We start from the raw sequence: 19214 nt of genomic DNA, 5'->3' as shown, positions 1-19214 counted from the left end.
AAAATAAAATATGTAAGAAAACATCTGTAAAAGGCTTCTTGTTTATAAGAATAATAAGCATAATTGTTAAAACTTAAATTATAAAAGTTAAAAGAAGGGAACCGGGCATGATGGTGTCCCCCTGTAGTTCCAGCTATTCTGGGAGACTAAGCCAGGAGGATTGTTTGAGCTCAGGAATTGGAGACCAGTCTGAGCAACACAGAGAAACCTTGTCTCAAAAAATGGAAGAGGAGCACAAAGAGGTTTCAGAACATTGAACTAAATTCATATTCCAGCCATGGGTACAAGGTCTAGTAAGGAATTTTTAAGAAAATGAATGTATAGGTAGATTGAGAAAAGGGAAATGAAAACTTGTCTCTACTCTAAATGTACATCTACAGTTAACAATTTAATTAGAAAGTTATAGAATATTATTGATGTTTATAACATTTTATAAGGTAAAATTAGATATGCTTTTAAAGTTAGCTGATCAGACAGAAAGAGTGATATATATCTCAATAAAGAAAGCAGGAAGGCAAAGGAAAATTAAAAAAGAAAAAAAGGAAATTAAACAGCAAGGGAGAAGTGAAAGAAGAACTGAAATACCAAAATAGAACAGTGATTAGATCCTATAATAAACCTCAAATACTCCAAAGAGATTCAGATTGAGTAAATATTAATTGAGCATCTACTATGTACTACACATTGTGCTATTCACTGAAGATATACAGATTAATAAATCGCAGCTTTTAGCCTCAAAAATATTACCTAGGTTTACTAGATTTGCCTACAAGGAAAATTAACTATACTAAAAAGCAAAATTTCAAGGGAAGCAGCCAGCATATAAGCTGAGCTGCTGGCTGACCAGCCCCTTGCTTCCCCAGAGTCAAGACAAGCCTGGAATCCTGTCCTCAAGGGGGCAGAGCCTGAGAAGTGATGCTGGTTGACCAGCCAGCCCTGCACTTCCCCCAGATCACAGATGATCCTGGTTCCCTACCCATAATAGCGTAGCCAGTTCCCTCATTCACAAGGGAGCAGACCCCAAATAGGTAGACCTACCATAAAAACCTCTGCAGCCTAAGCAACTGAGACACTCTCAGGCAGCAAGGACATTGACTGTAGCTGAAGAAATTCTTGAGACTATGCTTTGTACCTATGCAGTACAAGGCGAATGCATCCTACCCAACTGACACCCTGGGACATATCTGCAGGTGAGTCTTTCCCCGTGAAAGTCACTTTACAAAATTGGAAGAGGCAATTGTTTCATGAGATCTGAATATATCAATGCAGGGATTCAAAAAACATGAAAAAGCAAGAAAATATCTCACTGTTAAAGGAACACAAGTAAGAAAACATCTCACTGTTAAAGGAGCACAACAGTTCTCTAGGAACTGGTTCCAAAGAAATAGAAATGCAGAAATTGCCTGAAAAGGAATTCACAATAATGTTATTAAGGAAACTCAGCAAGACACAATAAGATCAGAAAAGTAATTCATTATCTGAATGAGAAATTCAACAAAAAGATAGATACCATTAAAAAAAAAAAAAGAACCAAATGGAAATCTTGGAGCTGAATAATTCAATGAATGAAAAAAATACAATTGAGAGCATTGATAACAAACTAGATCGAACAGAAAAAAGGGAATCTCTAAACTTGAAGCCAGGTATTTTCAAATAACCATGTCAGACAAAAGAGAAAGATAAAGAAAGATACATAGATAAGAAGAAAGGAAGGAAGGAGAAAGAGAAAGAAACCAAATAATCCAAGAAAGTTCATTGCACAAACAAATGTTGTAATTATGGGAATTTAAGAAGGAGAAGAGATGGAAAAAGGCACAGAAAACATATTTAATAAAATAATAACAGAAAACTTCTAAGTTTTTGAAGACATGTGGACATCCAGATCCAGGATGGTCAAATGTCCCCCAAACAGTTTCAACCTAGGAAGTTCTTCTCTGAGGTACATTATAGTCAAACTGTCAAAAGTCAAAGACAAAGATAGAATTTTAAAAAATATAGAAAACTGTCAAGTCACATATAAGGGAATCTCCATTAGAATATCAGCATATTTCTCAGCAGAAACCTTGTCAGCCAGAAGAGAATAAGTTGATATATTCAAAGAGCTGAAAGAAAAAAAAAAAAAAAAAAAAGAAAACTTTGACCAAGAACACTATGTCCAGAAAAGCTATCCTTCAGAAATCAAGTGTTTCCCTGACAAGTGAAACCTGAGAGAATTCACCATCACTAGATTTGACTCACAAGAAATGCTTATAAGTCCAATATCTGGAAGCAAAAGGACAATAACTAACATTGTGAAAACATATAAAACCCACTGATAGAGCAGATACTCAATGAAAAAGGAATCAAACCGTGTTACTACAGAAAAAACACCAAACTTCAAAGATAAACAGACAAACAAAAAGACACAAAGAATATACACACTAACCAAAACAACAACAACAACTAATAAAACGATAAGAATAAGTCCTCACCTTTCAATAATATCCCAGAATGTAAACTAATTTAAATTTCCATTTAAAAGATATAGACTGGCTGAACTGATTAAAAAACAAGATCCATTTGTCTATCCTGGCTTTTATTGCCATTGCTTTTAGTGTTTTAGTCATGAAGTCCTTGCCTATGCCTATGTCCTGGATGGTTTTGCCTACATTTTCTTCTAGTGTTTTTATGGTGTTAGGTTTTATGTTTAAATCATTGATCCATCTGGAGTGAATTTTAGTGTAAGGTGACAGGTAGGGGTCCAGTTTCTGCTTTCTGCACATTGCTAGCCAATTTTCCCAACACCATTTATTAAACATGGAGTCCTTACCCCATTGCTAATTAAACTCCAGAGCTTCTGTACAGCAAAAGAAACCATCATTAGAGTGAATCGGCAACCAACAGAATGGGAAAAAATTTTTGCAATCTACCCATCTGACAAAGGGCTAATAACAAGAATCTACAAAGAACTAAAACAGATATACAAGAAAAAAACAACCCCATTCAAAAGTGGGCAAAGGATATGAACAGACACTTTTCAAAATAGGACATATATGAGGCCAACAAACATGAAAAATGCTCATCATCACTGGTCATTAGAGAAATGCAAATCAAAACCATACTGAGATATCATCTCATGCCAGTTAGAATGGCAATCATTTAAAAATCTGGAGACAACAGATGCTGGAGAGGATGTGGAGAAATAGGAACACTCTTACACAGTTGGTGGGAGTGTAAATTAGTTCAACCGTTGTGGAAGACAGTGTGGCGATTTCTCAAGGATCTAGAAATAGAAATTCCATTTGACCCAGCAATCCCATTACTGGGTATATACCCAAAGAACTATAAATTGTTCTGCTATAAAGACACATGCACACGTATGTTCATTGCAGCCCTGTGTACAATAGCAAAGACCTGGAACCAACCCAAATGCCCATCAATGATAGACTGGACAAAGAAAATGTGGTACATATACGCCATGGAATACTACACAGCCATAAAAAAACGATAAATTCATGTCCTTTGTAGGGACTCGGATAATCTGGAAGCCATCATTCTCAGCAAACTGACATAAGAACAGAAAGCCAAGCACTGCATGTTCTCACTCATAGGTGGGTGTTGAATGAGAACACGTGGACTCAGGGAGAGGAGCATCACACACAGGAGACAGTTGGGGGTGGTAGGGGAGAGACAATGGGGGGTGGAGAGGGAGGGGAGGGTGGGGAGGGATAACATGGGGAGAAATGCCTGATATAGTATGCACCTAAAGTAAAATTAAAAAAAAAAAAAAGTCCCAACTACACACTACCTATGTCTATAAAAAGCTCACTTCACCTGTAAAGACACTCACAGACTGAAAATGAAGGGGTTAAAAAAAAGATGTTTCTGGCAAACAGAACAAAAAAAGATCAGGAGTAGTTATATAGCTATACTTACAACTGATAAAATAGACTTTAAGTAAACACTGTAAGAAAGACCAAGAAGTTTACTATATAATGATAAAGGGATCAAATCAGCAAAAGGACATATAATACTAAAAAACAGAGCACTCTGACATGTAAGGCAAAAATTACTAGATCTAAAGAAAGAGAAAACTCCAATACAATAATAGATGGGTCTTTAAAACCCTACTCATTGCATTGGAAAGATTATGTAGAGAGAAAATGAACAAAGAAACACTGGATTTAAATTGCATTATAGACCAAATCAGTATAGCAGACATTTACAGAATATTTCATTCAAGAGCAGCTAAATACATATTTCTCTCATCAGCACATAGATCATACTCTAGGATAGAGCATATGGTAGGCCACAAAACAAGCCTTGGAAATTTTTTAAACATTAAAATTATATAAAATTTCTTTTCTGACTACAATGGAATAAAACTGGAAATCAGTAACAAGAGGGAACACTGGAAACTGTACAACATGGAAATTAATCATGTTCCTCAACTACTGATAGATCAAGGAAAAAATTGAAAGGATAATTCTTTATTTTGAAACAAAAATAGAAATGCAACATAGCAAAACCTATATGTGATATAGCAAAAGTTGTACCAAGAGGGAAATTTATAGTAATAAATCTTTACAAAAAAACAAAAAGTAGAAAGGGGGCTGAGTATGGTGACTCATGCCTATAATCCCAGCACTTTGGCAGGCTGAGGTATGCAGATCACTTGAGGTCAGGAGTTTGAGACCAGCCTGACCAACGTGGCGAAACCCAGCTCTACTAATATCACAAAAATCAGCCAGGTGTGGTGGCAAGCGCCTGTAATCACAGCCACATGGGAGGCTGAGGCAGGAGAATTGCTTCAATCCAGGAGGTGGAGGTTGCAGTGAGCTCAAATTGCACCACTGCAAACCAGCCTGGGCAACAGAGTGAAACTCCATCTCAAAAGTTCAAAAAACAGCTTAATTATGCACCTCAAGGAACTAAAAAAGCAAGAACAAACCAAACCCAAAATTAGTACAAGAAATAATAAAAATTAGAACTAAAATAAGTGAAACCGACACCAAAAATAATATAAAAGATAAAAACAAAATGTTGTTCCTTAAATAAGAAAAAACTAACAAACCATTAGATAGACTAAGAAAATAAGGAGAGAAGATACAAATGTATTAAATCAGCAAGGAAAAATGAGACACAACTGAGACCACAAAAAGTCAAAGGATTATTACAGACTATTATTATAGACTATTACTACAGACTATTATTACAGACTATCTCTATTACTATTATTACAGATTACTATTACAGACTATCTCTATACTCCAACAAATTGGAAAACCTAGAGGAAATGGATAAATTCCTGGACACATAAACCTACTGAGATTGAGACTGAAAGATGTAGAAGTCTGAATAGAACAGCAGTAATATAAAGTCTCCTAAGAAAAAAATATTTTTGAAAGGGAAGGAATTCTTCAGAACTCACTTTATGAGACTAGCATTACCCTAGGACCAAAAGCAAAGAACACAACAACAAAAAAAGAAAACTACAGGCTAACATCCCTGATGAACACAGATGCAAAAATTCTCAACAAAATACTAGCAAACCAAATCTAACAGCACATCAAAAAAATTATACACTATGATCAAGCGGAATTTATCCCAGGAATGCAATGAGATTTCAACATCCACAAATCAACACACATGATACATCACATTAATAGGAAGACCAAAACCATTTGATCATCTCAATAGACATAAAAAACATTGGATAAAATTCAGCATTGTTTCATGATAAAAACTCTCAACAAAGTAGGTATACAAGGAATGTACTTAAATACAATAAAGACCATATATGACAATTCCCCAGTCAACATCATACTGAATGAGGATAAGTTAAAACCTTTCTCTCTAAGAAACAGAAAAAAATAAGGATGTTTATCTTTACCACTCTCATTTAACATAGTACTGGAAGTCCTACAAAGAGCAATTAGTCAAGAGAAATAAATAAAAGGCATCCAAATTGGATGGAAACGGGAATTCAAATTATCACTGTTTGCAGATGATGTAATCTTATATTTAGGAAAGCTAAAGACTCCACAATAGAACTCCTAGAACCAAGCTACAAATTTAATGAAGTTGCAGAATATGATATTAACAAACACAATTAGTAGCATTTCTATAGACTAACAGCTATGTGAAAAGAAATCAAAGCATAAATCCCATTTACAATCGCTACCAAAAAATACCTAGGAATACATTTAGCCACGAAAGTGAAAGACCTCTACAATGAAAACTATAAAAGACTGATGAAGGAATTGAAGAGAACACAAAAAATGGAAAGACATCCCATGTTCATAGACTGGAAGAAAAAAAAATCTTCTTAAAATGACCATACTGCTTAAGAATCCTACTGATTCAATGCAATCCCTTGCAAAATACCAGTGATAGAGAAAACATTCTTAAAATTTGTATGGAAGCTCAAAACACCTCAAGTAGCCAAAGCAATTTTGAGTGCAAGGAACAAAGCAGGAGACATAATAATACCTGACTTCAAAATATACTACAACCAGTAAGCTACAGCAACCAACACAGTATGGTACTTGCATAAAAACAGGCAACAGACCAACAGAACAGAAGAGAAAACCCAGAAATATATTAACTATTTATACTATTTATAGCCAACTGATTTTTGACAATGTCATAAGGAACATACACTGGGGAAATAACAGTCTCTTCAATAAATAGTGTCTGGATAAATAGTCACATGCAGAAGAATGAAACTAAATCCCTATCTCTCTTTTATATGAAAATAAACTCAAAATGGATTAAAAACTTAAATGTAAGACCTGCAATTATGAAACCACTAGAAGAAAACAGGAGAAACACTTTAGGTCATTGGACTGGGCAAAGATTTCATGGGTACAATCTCAAAAGCACAGGATTTTTTCTTTTGTTAAAGAAAAAATAGATACATGAGATTATATCAAACTAAAATACTACTTCACAGCAAAGGAAGCAATCAACAGAATAATTAGACAACCTGCAAAATGAAAGGAAATATTTGCAAATTTATCATCTGCTAAGGCATTAATATCCAAAATGGACAAGGAACTCAACAACAAAAACAAATACACCAATAGTGTGATTTAAAAATGAGCAAAGAGTCTGAATAGACATTTCTCAAAGACATGCAAAGGGTGAACAAGCATATTAAAAAAATTCAACATCCCTAGTCAAACTAGGGAAATGAAAATCAAGACTATAATCAGATATTAAGTTTCCTCGGCTAGAATACAATGTTTATATATGGGGAATGTTTATTGCAGCACAATTCACAATAGCCAAGATAGGCAATCAACTTAAGTGTCCATCAGCAGATGAATGTATACAGAAAATGTCATATATTTACAAAACAAAATACTATTGATCCATAAAAATGATTAAAATGCTTTCATTTGTGGCAACGTGGATTAGCCTGGAGTACATTATGCTAAGTAAAAGAAGTCAAGCACAGAAAAATAAATGCTGCTTATTCTCACTCATATATGGAAGCTATAAAAGTTAACCTCATAGAAGGAGAGTAGAATACTTCTGTGAGTGGTTCCAAGAGGCTGGGAAGTGTAGGGGGACAGGGAAGCTGGCAGAAATAGGTTGGTTAACAGATACAAAGTTGCAGTTAGATAGAAGGAGTAAATTCCAGTATTCTATAGCACTATAGGGTGACTATAGTAAATAATAATCTATTGTATTTTTTCAAATAGCTAGAAAACAAAATTTTGAACATTCTCAACCTAAAGAAACGTTAAAGGTTTGAAGTGATCAATATGCTTATTAGCCTTAGTTGATCATGACACATGTATACATGTATTGGCATATTACATTGTGCCCCATAAATATGTACAATTGTATGTCAATTAAAAAAACAATAAGAGGACGATCCAAGATGGCCGTTTAGGAATAGCTCAGGATTGCAGCTCCCAGTGAAAGTGCAGAGGGTGAGCGGACGCCGCGTTTTTATTGCCCACAGACTAGGAAATTCCCGGGCAGAGGTGCTCCACGGTCGCCAGCGCGGCTGTTTCGGCCAGTGCGGTTGTGCCAGCCAGCGCCGCTGCTTTGCCCTGTGCGGGTGCTTTGTCGGCGCCCTGGAGCCGCGGTTCTCCGTACAAAAAACACCGGTCCAGGGGCCCTTTTGGCTGCCAATTGGAGCCACGGGAAGTCGCCCATTCGCCGGTTCAAAAAGGGGACTGAGGAGAGAACCAGGACAGTAGATTCCAGGGCCAAAAAAAAAAAAAAAAAAGCGCCACAAACCTCAGTGCCGCTGTTTAGGCCAGCGCAGTGAGTGGCCGCAGGGGAAAACAAACAGACCCTGGCGCCTCTTCAACAGGCGACTGGAACACCAACTTAAAAAAGGCTCTGAGGCAGGGAGCCAGGCGATCAGGCTCGGCTGGCCCCACCCCCACAAAAGAACAGCAATCAGAAACTCTGGATTGAGAGTTTCACAGCAAGCGCAGCTGAACCCGGGATGGTCCAGCTCTGTGGGGGAGGGGCGTCCGCCATTACCGAGGCAGCCCGCTGTTGCCAAGGCAACCTGCCAAAACAGAGACTCCGCCCCAACAGAGGCGGACCACCATCGCCAAAGCAGTTCTAACTACACCCATATAAACAGGACTGCAGGGAAGTTCACTCGGCAGCGGGGCGGAGCCCACAGCGGCTCAGCAAAGCTGCTATAGGCCGACAGTGACTAGGCTGCCTCCTTGCTGGGCTGGGCAGGTCTGAAGGAAAGAAAAAAAAAAGAAGGCGGCAGCATAACGGAAACTCATAAATAAAGCCCTAAATCCCTGGGACAGAGCACCTGGGAACAAAAAGCAGTTTATGAGTTCTGCTGCAGCAGACCTAAAAGTACCTGCCCAGCAGCTCTGAATGAACAACAACAGAGCTCCCAGCTCACCATTTGAGCTCCTATAAAGAAGAGACCGTCTCCTCAAGCAGCTCCCTGACCCCTATATATCCAAAAAGACACCTCATAAAAGAGAGATCAGATTGACACTAGGCGGGTATCTGTCTGGGACAAAGATAGCAGAAGAAGAAAACTGGTAACAACCCTTGCTGTTCAGCAGCTGCTGCAGGTGAACCCCAGGCAAGCAGGGCCTGGAGTGAACTTCAGCAGACCTACAGCAGAGGGGCCAGACTGTCAGAAGGAAAACCAAGAAACAGAAATAACCTCATCATCAACAAACAGACCGTCAATCTGAAAGATTTGAGACCCAATCTGAAAGCCAGCAACTACAAAGTCGACAGGTGGATAAATCCTTAAAGATGGGAAGAAACCGGCACAAAAAGGATGAAAACACCTGAAACCAGAACACCTCTCCTCCTAAAAGGGATCACAACTCCTCACCAGCAAGGGAACAAGGTTGGATGGAGAACGAGTGTGATGAAATGACAGAATCAGACTTCAGAAGGTGGGTAGTAAGAAACTTCTGTGAACTTAAAGAACATGTTCTAACCAAATGCAAAGAAACTAAGAACCTTGAAAAAAGATTTGACGAAATGCTAATGAGAATGGACAAAATAGAAAGGAATATAAGTGAATTGATGGAGCTGAAAAACGCAACACGAGAACTTCGTGAAGCATGCACAAGTATCAACAGCCGAATTGACCAAGCAGAAGAAAGGATATCAGAGGTCGAAGATCAACTCAATGAAATAAAACGAGAAGGCAAGACTGGAGAAAAAAGGGTAAAAAGGAATGAACAAAGTCTCCAAGAAATGTGGGACTATGTGAAAAGACCTAATCTACGTTTGATAGGCGTACCCGAATGCGACGAAGAGAACGAATCCAAGCTGGAAAATATTCTTCAGGATATTATCCAGGAAAACTTCCCCAACCTAGCAAGGCAGGCAAACATTCAAGTCCAGGAAATACAGAGAACACCACAAAGATATTGGTCAAGAAGAGCAACCCCAAGGCACATAATCGTCAGATTCACCAGGGTCGAAATGAAGGAGAAAATACTAAGGGCAGCCAGAGAGAAAGGTCGGGTTACCCATAAAGGGAAGCCCATCAGGCTCACAGCAGATCTCTCAGCAGAAACCCTACAAGCCAGAAGAGAGTGGGGGCCAATATTCAACATCCTTAAAGAAAAGAACTTTCAACCCAGAATCTCCTATCCAGCCAAACTAAGCTTCATAAGTGAAGGAAAAATAAAATCCTTTGGGAACATGCAAGTACTCAGAGATTTCGTCACCACCAGGCCAGCTCTACAAGAGCTCCTGAAAGAGGCTCTACACATATAAAGGAACAACAAGTACCAGCTCAACTAAAGGGCAAAACAGCCAGCTAGCACCAAAATGGCAGTATCAAATTCACACATAACAATATTAACCCTAAATGTAAATGGACTAAATGCCCCAATCAAAAGACACAGACTGACAAATTGGATAAAAAGACAAAACCCATCGGTGTGCTGTATCCAGGAAACCCATCTCACATGCAAGGATACACAAAGGCTCAAATTAAAAGGATGGAGGGAGATTTACCAAGCAAATGGAGAGCAAAAAAAAAGCTGGAGTTGCAATTCTCATCTCTGATAAATTAGACTTTAAAGCAACAAAGATCAAAAGAGACAAAGAGGGACATTACATAATGGTAAAAGGATCAATGCAACAAGAAGAGCTAACGATCCTAAATATATACGCACCCAATACAGGAGCACCCAGATACATAAGGCAAGTTCTTAATGACTTACAAAGAGACTTAGACTCCCACACAATAATAGTGGGAGACTTTAACACCCCACTGTCAACATTAGACAGATCAACCAGACAGAAAATTAACAAGGATATCCAGGACTTGAACTCAGACCTGGACCAAGCAAACCTAATAGACATTTACAGAACTCTCCACCCCAAATATAGAGGATTATAAATGCTTTTTGCTAGTCTATCACAATTTTGATAGTTACACATTTTTATAAACTACCCCTTTGTGCTTTCTAAAGAAGCAATTGTTGTGTCTTAAAGAAACCATGGTTGGCTCTTCCGATTCACCCATGGTTATCCAGGACTAGCCCGATTTCATTGTTTCTAGATCATTTTTTTTTTAATACAAATTCAGTTACTGAATTGATTGCTCAGGGTAAGATTTTTTTTTAAAATAAAACATTTATAATTTACTCTGAAATCCTGGTCTAGATGTTTCTCTATGCTGTTCCATTGTTTTCTGTTGACTGACACTTTTTTCCTCTCATTCCTGCTGGCTTGGTATATTCAGACAAACTCCCTTTGTTTTAACGTCAGAAGCTGTTCATAGACAGTTCTCAAGGGAAACCTGGCTGACTAGTTTGTCCATTTACATCACAGAATCATGGCCTTGGAGCATCAGATTTAGAAAAAAAGGGAGAGCTAGCAGGAATATTTGCTCCCTCTGTGTTAACTTAGTCAGGTGGAAGGAACTCATTACTCTGTGGATGGCAATACCTAATTTGGTAGGACAAGCGGAAAATCTGCTGGTGGAATAAAGTAGCATGTGGGCATTAGCTTCATCCTAATGGCACTGCCTCAATTGCTTAAAGAAGTTCTGTATGCCCTTAAAATAGTTGACTTTGAGACTCAGCTTGTCTGCCAAGACTACTGTTCAAGAGAGAACAATCATATTCTACAGATCTCTCATTGCCCCTAGTGAGACTGAGCAGGTAGAGTGACTGGAATCCTATGTGGTTGGAATAGCTGAGAAGTGCTCAATAGCTCCATAGGCAGTGAGGAAGGCCCAATATGAACACCTCAAGAAACAGCTCATGACAAACAGATCTTGATTATTTCATCCTGGATAGAAAACAAAAACTAGCCTATTGGTAATCTTCAACAGTTTGTATGCTGCTGTGCTACAGAATTTCTCTAATTGTTAGCCAAGATTTGAATGAAACATAATACCCTCTTTCAGTCAGTTATTAGAGGATTTGGCTGTATCTTTTCATGGAAAACTGGCTTAGATCCAGAGATGAACAGTGTCACAGAATTGATTGCCTAACACATCTGAAGTTTAAGCCCAGTTGTAATTTCTGCCATTGGGATCTTTGAAATTCCCGATTTTTCATAATAAAACACTCTTTACTTAAGCTAGTTTGAGTGGATTTTTTTTTCTTTTTTTTTTTTTTTGCAATCATGCAAATTCCTAAGACAACGTCAAAATTCCCTTTGCCTTGGTAAAGAATCTATTAAATGAGCATGATCAAGATGCCTTTATAAATGAGGATTTTTTCAGCATAATTTTTGGCCAAAAATAATTTCAAAAGAGGATAATACAGTACTATTTGTGCCGACAAGAGACGCCTGTTGGCCAGCTCCATTGCTTCAATGTTAAAGGTCTCAACTATTTCTTTGTGACAGTGTGAACATTTCACCTTCTGATGTTCTGTTGTTTCTTCTTGGCTCAACTAAATAAAACAAATAAAAGAATGAAAAATACATGAATATTAACATATTGTTTAGCGTAACCCACAAACAATTTTTATACCAGTTTGGGTTGAAAAATGGTAGCAAATCTTGTAGATATAGAAAAATGTTCAGATTCTCATCATTTGCTCAAATGTCCTAATCATTTGCTCAGTTCTAGAAGGTAAAATAGTTGTCAGTTTTGCTAGAAGGACTTATGTCATATCTTTACTTTTACATGGCATTATTAACACTTTAAAAAGCTATCACATATATGACCATACTTTACACTAACAGTTTTCAAAGTGTGGTCTCCCAGCAGCATCAGAATCACTGGGGAATTGTTAGAAATGTGCATTCTCAGGTCCCACTTTAGACCTACTGAATCAGAACTGGAGGAGTGGGCAGCAATCTGTGTTTCTAAAAACTCATTTGAAAATTTTGCTGCAGCCAAAGCTTGACAACCACCGCTTTAAAATGATCACTTAATATAAAATAGAAAGTGAACATACATGAAGGAAATGGGAGTATGAATAATTTACACAGATGAGAAACTGAAGCTTAGAGAAAATTAATAATATTCTCAAAATTACAAGGCTATTTGTTAAGTGAGAAAGCTATGCTGTAAAGCCAGACTTTCTGATTCCAAGGTCAGTATCCTACCTGAAACTCTATAATATCCCTCATGTTTGCATCATGAAAAGGAGAATGTAGTTGTTTGATCATCTGCCTTCTGAAACAGATCAGGTAAGAGAGTGGTGGCCCCAACACTGGCTGCTACATTAGAATTAGCTGGGTGGTGGATTTAAAATCTTCCTGGGACCCTGCTCAGACCACCTGCATCAAAATCTTCAGAGAGTAGGTGAAAACTCAATCAATATTTTTAATAAGCTGTCTAGATAATTTCTGATGCGGACAAGTCAGCAAAAGTCTACAACCAGATATTGAAGGCTACTAGAGAAATCCTTGGATATTACTTGGTACTTGTTCCATCCAAAAATACTGGCAGTATTCCTGTAGGCACAAAGCTTAGTTCTAAATTCCTATCTGGCACTTTAAGCACTGATCCAATGGATATGAAATGGATTTTTCAGAATCCTATTTCATAGAGACTATCTCACCTAAGCACTCCTAGAAGTTGGCCCCTCATATTGTGTGATGCAAAAAAGAAACAAAAACATTGTAAAAAACATTGAAAACTGGACATGATGTAGGACATGGAAAAGTGCAGTAGCTGTGAAGACCCCAGGACAATTTTACTCTTTCCCTTTAGGGAAACCATGACTGATTAGCTGAGTGCTCTTCAAAGAAAAAGTCTGACTGCAGATATCTGAAAGCATATCTCAGAAACAGAAGGTGACATCTCCCACAGCTAAACTTATGATATTGGCTTTGAATTCTATTTTATATTAAAAATACTATTAACCATAAATTAAGGTCTAGCAAATGCTTAGATATACAATAGCCCAAATAAATAAACAAAAGCCCTTGACCCCTCCCAATTTGGTCAACAACTAGCCATTTTCTAGAGCTCATTTTCAGACACACACACACACACACACACACGCACACGCACACGCACACGCACACATACTTTTTTAAAGAAAGGCTTTCTCTTTACTGCCCAGGCTGGAGTACAGTGGTACAATTGCAGCTCACCACAGCCTCAACCTGTCAGGCTCAAGCAATCCTGCCACCTCAGTCTGCCGAGTAGCTGGGACTACAGGTGCACACCATCACCTGGCTAATTTTTGTATATTTCATAAAGAGGTGGTTTTGGCATGTTGCCAGGCTAGTCTCAAATTCCTTGGCTCAAGTAATCTGCTTGCCTTGGCCTCCCAAAGTGCTGGGATTACAGGCAGGAGCCACTGTGCTGCTCTATGATCTCTTTTGGAGGGAGCTCCAATACACAGCTTCCTCTTTTGAATTTAAACATATATATTTTAAACATATATACTCAAAGGGGTTATGGCTTCTACTTTGCCCCACAGCGATCATCAAATTCCTTAAGACTCCCCTTTACTAATTTATTAAATAGAGTTATCAACACTACTCTGTCAATTACAAATATTAAAAATTGTGAATTAATATTTATGACCTAGTTTATACTTCAGTATAATCAAATCTGCATTGAAGCAATAAAAGAGATATTACTTGCTTACCACATAGGGGTTTTCAAGTACAACTGCTTTCTCAACCATGTTCCAATCAGCATTAGCAAGATCTCTGTCAAATTTAAGTGCAGAGGCTGCAGACTTGGTTAGCTCTTGAAAGTGTCGAAATGTGTAACAAACCGATTTATATTTTGTTGACGTGATATCACGAAGATCTTTGATACAAACATACATTTGATAAATAGTAGAAACACTATTTTGATATGGGTTAGAAAGCTTCCTTTGTTTTTAACTTATTGTCACTAATCTTTAAATAAAATTTCAACATAAATTGTTTAATAATGGGAATACTTTAGAGTTAAAAATTTTCTGCTTTCATATTTCTTCTCACAAAAGGTGAGGCATATAATAGTAACGGCTAATGTTTATTAAGTGCTTACTATATTCTGCAAATCACATCTCAGCACTTTGAATGCATTACGTCTTTTGGTTATCTGGCCACCTTTTGAGGTGAGTCCTTTTTTCCACTTTAACACATGATGAAACAAACAGAGGTATAATGGTTAGTTTTATGTGTCAACTTGTCTGGGCCACAGGGTGCTCATATATAAGATAAACATTCTGGGTGTGTCTGTGAGACTGTTTTTGGAAAAGAGTGACATTTAAATTGGTAGTCTGAGTAAAGTATATTGCCTTTCCCAATGTGGGTGGGCCTCACCCCATCTGTTAGAGGCCTCAATAAAACAAAAGTCTGAACAAGAGATAATTTGTTGTCTCTGCCTGATGGTCTTTGAGCTCGGACTTCAGTCTTCTCCTTCCTTCAGACTTGAGCTGGAACTTGTACCATTGGCTCTTTTGGTTTTTAGGCCTTTGGACTGCATACTTTGGGAGTTAGCTTCCATAATTGCATGAGCAATTAAGCACAAATGATAAATTATCTGCCTTATCCTTTAAGATTCCAATCTCTCAAACTATCTTTTTTTTCTAGAACATATCAGTTTCTAGTTCCCTAAGAAATTTAGCACCTGTTCTGTTTTCTGATGATCATTATGTTAAGTGAAATAAGCCACACACAAACATCACATATTCTCGCTTATTTGTGAGATATAAAAATAAAAACAATTTAACTCACAAACATAGAGAGTAGAATGATAGTTACCAGAGGCTTGGAAGGGTGGTGGGAGAATGCGGGCAGGTGGGGATGGTAATGGGCACAAAAGTATAGAACGAATAAATACAACTTGTTATTTGACAAGACAATAAGGTGACTATAGTCAATAATAAATTAATTTTACATTTTAAGAATAATTTAAAGAGTTACATTTTAAATTTTGAACATTCTTAAAATTTTACATTTTAAGAATAAAGAGTAGTTGAATTGTTGATAAGTCAAAAGATAAATGCCTGAGGGAATGGATACCCTATTCCTTATGATGTGCTTATTTCATATTACATGCCTATACCAAAACATCTCATGTACCCCACAAATCTATGCTTTAACCCAGAAGTAAGGCTACATGCTTATAGTCATCTGATGTTTGGCAAAGCTGATAAAAACAGACAATGGGGGATGGATTCCCTGTTCAATAAATGGTCCTGGGATACTTGGCAAGCTGTATGCAGAAAATGAAACTGGACCCCTACCTTTCACTATATACAAAAATTAACTCACAATGGATTAAAGATTTAAATGTAAGACCTCAAACTATAAAAGTTCTAAAAGAAAACCTGGGAAATAACCTTTTCAACATCAGCCTTGAGAAATAATTTCTGTCTAATAATTTCTGGTGAAGTCCCCAAAACAACTGTAACAAAATGAAAATTGACAAGTGAGACCTAATTAAACAGAGTTTCTGCAAAGCAAAATAAACTATTAATCGATTGAAGAGACAACCTATAAAATAAGAGAATATATTAGCAAACTATGCATCTGACAAAAATCTAATATCCAGAATCTAAAAGGAACTTAAAGCAACAGGCAAATAACAAATACCCCATTTAAAAATTAGCAAAGGTTAAGTGTCCATCAACAGATGAATGGATAAAGAAAATATCATACATATACACAATGGTATACCATTCAGCCACTAAAAAGAATGAAATCTTGTCATTTGCAACAACATGGGTGGAACTGGAGGGCATGTTAAGTGTAATAAGCCAGGCATAGACAGACAAACTTTGCATGTTCTCACTTATTTGTGGGAGCTAAAAATTAAGACAATGGAACTTACGGAGATAGAGACTATAATGATTATTAAACAGAGCCTGTGAAGAGTAGTGGGAGGTGACGGGAAATTTGGATGATTAATGTGTACAAAAAATAGAAAGAATGAAAAAGGTTTGGCATTTGATAGCATGATAGAGTGGCTATAGTCAAGAATATTTAATTGTGCATTTAAAAATAACTAAAAGAGTATAATTGGACTGTTTGTTACACAAAGGATAAACAATTGAGGTGATGGATACTCCATTTATGTGATTATTATACATTTTATACCTGTATCAAAATATCTCATGTACTCCATAAATATATACAACTACTCTGTACTCACAAAAACTAAAACTGAAAAATAGTTAGTAGGCAAAGAACATGAAAAGATACCTCTCAAAAGGTAGCATACAAGTGGCCAACAAACATGTGAAAAAATTCTCATCACCACTACTCATCAGAGAAATGCAAATCAAAATCACAATGAGATACCATCTCACACCAGACAGAATGGTTATTATTAAAAAGTCAAAAAATAACAGATGCTGGCAAGGTTGTGAGGAAAAGGGAGCACTTATATACTGTTGTTGAGAAAGGAGAATGTAAATTAGTTCAGCCACTGTGGAAAGCAGTTTGGAGATTTCTCAAATAACTATAAACAGAACTACCATTCAAGCTAGCCACCCCAGTATAGCCAAAGGAAAACAAATCACTCTACAAAAAAGACACATTCACTTGTATGTTCATCACAGCACTATTCACAATAGCAAAGACATGGAATCAACCTAGGTGTTTATCAATGGTGGAATCGATAAAGAAAATGTGGTACAGATACACCATTGAATACTACACAGCCATAAAAAAGAAAAAGATTATGCCCTTTGCAACAATATGGTTGGAGCCAGAGGCCACAATCCTAAGTGAATTAATGCAGGAGCAGACAATCAAATACCTTTTGTGGGAGCTAAACATTGAATACACATGAACATAGAGATGGGAACAGTGGACCCCAAGCAGTACTAGAGTGGGAAAAGAGAAACAGGGTGTGGGTTGCAAAGCTACTTTTTTGGTCACTAACTTGATGAGATCCATACCTCAAACCACAACATCACAAAATATACCCATGTAACAAACTTGCAGATGTAATTCCCTTAATCTAAAATAACATTTGAAAAAAAATTAAGCAACACTGACTTGTATTTATATAATTTATATGGAACTAGGCAACACTGACTGACTTTGTTGCCCAGAGTGAAGTGCAGTGGCGTGATCTTGGCTCACTGCAGCATCAAACTCCTGGGTTCCAGAGATCCTTCCCCAGCAGTCTCCCAAATAGCTAGGACTACAGGTGTACACCACCACACCTGGCTAATTTTTAAACTTTTTGTAGAGATGGGGGTCTGACTATGTTGCCTAGGATGTATATGGATTCTTTCTTTATTAATAGCACTTCTTTACCATATTTAGAATGTTTTTCTCTAAACTGTAATAGTAATTGTTAGGACTTACCTAGTATAGTAACTGCCTTTGGCAAAATAAATTTATTGACAACGAGGGTTATTAGGCATAATAACACTCCATGAAATAATATCTAGAATCGAAAAAAATGCCAAGTAAGTATTCATGACAGTTTCATATAATATAGCCTATATTTACCAATTCCAATGAAGCTAGGTTGTGCTATGTTAATAGATGCTTATGGCAAGGGAGGGATTAATCTAAGACATGATCAAATTACTCTGGGTATTCTTTATCTTCCTGCACATAATTCATCCATGTTTTGTTACCAAACCAAAATTAGGATAAGAGTTTTGACAAGTAAATCAATACTTATACAGACACTGTAAAGGAATATTTGTCCTTGACTTCCACTGTTGCACTTCCCGGTAGGTGAGAATACACTTGTACTTTATCAATCCTTATCCACTATATACACCTTGCTGTGCATAGCCACACCGTTCTCTGTTCAACATTACCAGCATATCTGTATCAAATAATTCTCCTCATCTGGGAAAAGAGAACAACTCAAGGCCCTTGATATGTTTTCTCCACCTCACATTTTGCCTCATTGGTACCCTTTCATTGTCAGGAAGAAGGAGCAAAAAATGTCTTTGATGCCACCTGATATCTTTATTGACTTGTTTCCCAAATCAGTCTTGATAGACAAGTGAACTAACACATTTCAATCTGAGGCTACACATTTTAGGAGATTTATGGAATTCTAACTTCCAGAATTTATGTTTAGCCCTAGCTAGTCTTCTGTTCTATAGCCACAGATGGAATTAGGGACAGAGCACAAACTACACTGGAGGCTCCCAAGGCTGCCAATTAGAATCACTAAGGAAACTTTAAAATATTGGTTCCCAGGAGGTCCCCACTGAATATTCTGATCTAATTCTTCAAGGGTGCAGCCCAAGTATTGGTAATAAGGAACTTAATGTACATACACTGAAATGTACTCATGTACCATTTAATCAATTTTGACAGTATATATATACTCAGATAACTCTCAATCCTATCAAGATGCAAAG

At 37.2% G+C, this 19214-nt stretch overlaps 1 protein-coding gene across 1 annotated transcript in view; it reads right to left on the bottom strand.

Moving 5' to 3' along the window:
* Window positions 1-19214, bottom strand: part of SLC9C1 (solute carrier family 9 member C1) — a 104640-nt gene that overhangs the window by 36849 nt on the left and 48577 nt on the right. Inside the window, exons 9-11 of the mRNA XM_032298917.1 lie at window positions 18193-18274; window positions 14523-14689; window positions 12237-12362 (exon numbers count right to left, since the gene is read on the bottom strand). Of these exons, the coding sequence (XP_032154808.1) occupies window positions 12237-12362; window positions 14523-14689; window positions 18193-18274 (375 nt within the window). The remainder of the gene's footprint in view (window positions 1-12236; window positions 12363-14522; window positions 14690-18192; window positions 18275-19214) is intronic.

This window comes from Sapajus apella, unplaced genomic scaffold, assembly GCF_009761245.1.
Source record: "Sapajus apella isolate SASKATOON/1434 unplaced genomic scaffold, GSC_monkey_1.0 scaffold40, whole genome shotgun sequence".
NCBI lineage: Eukaryota > Metazoa > Chordata > Mammalia > Primates > Cebidae > Sapajus > Sapajus apella.
This window is presented reverse-complemented; position numbering and strand designations above follow the sequence as displayed.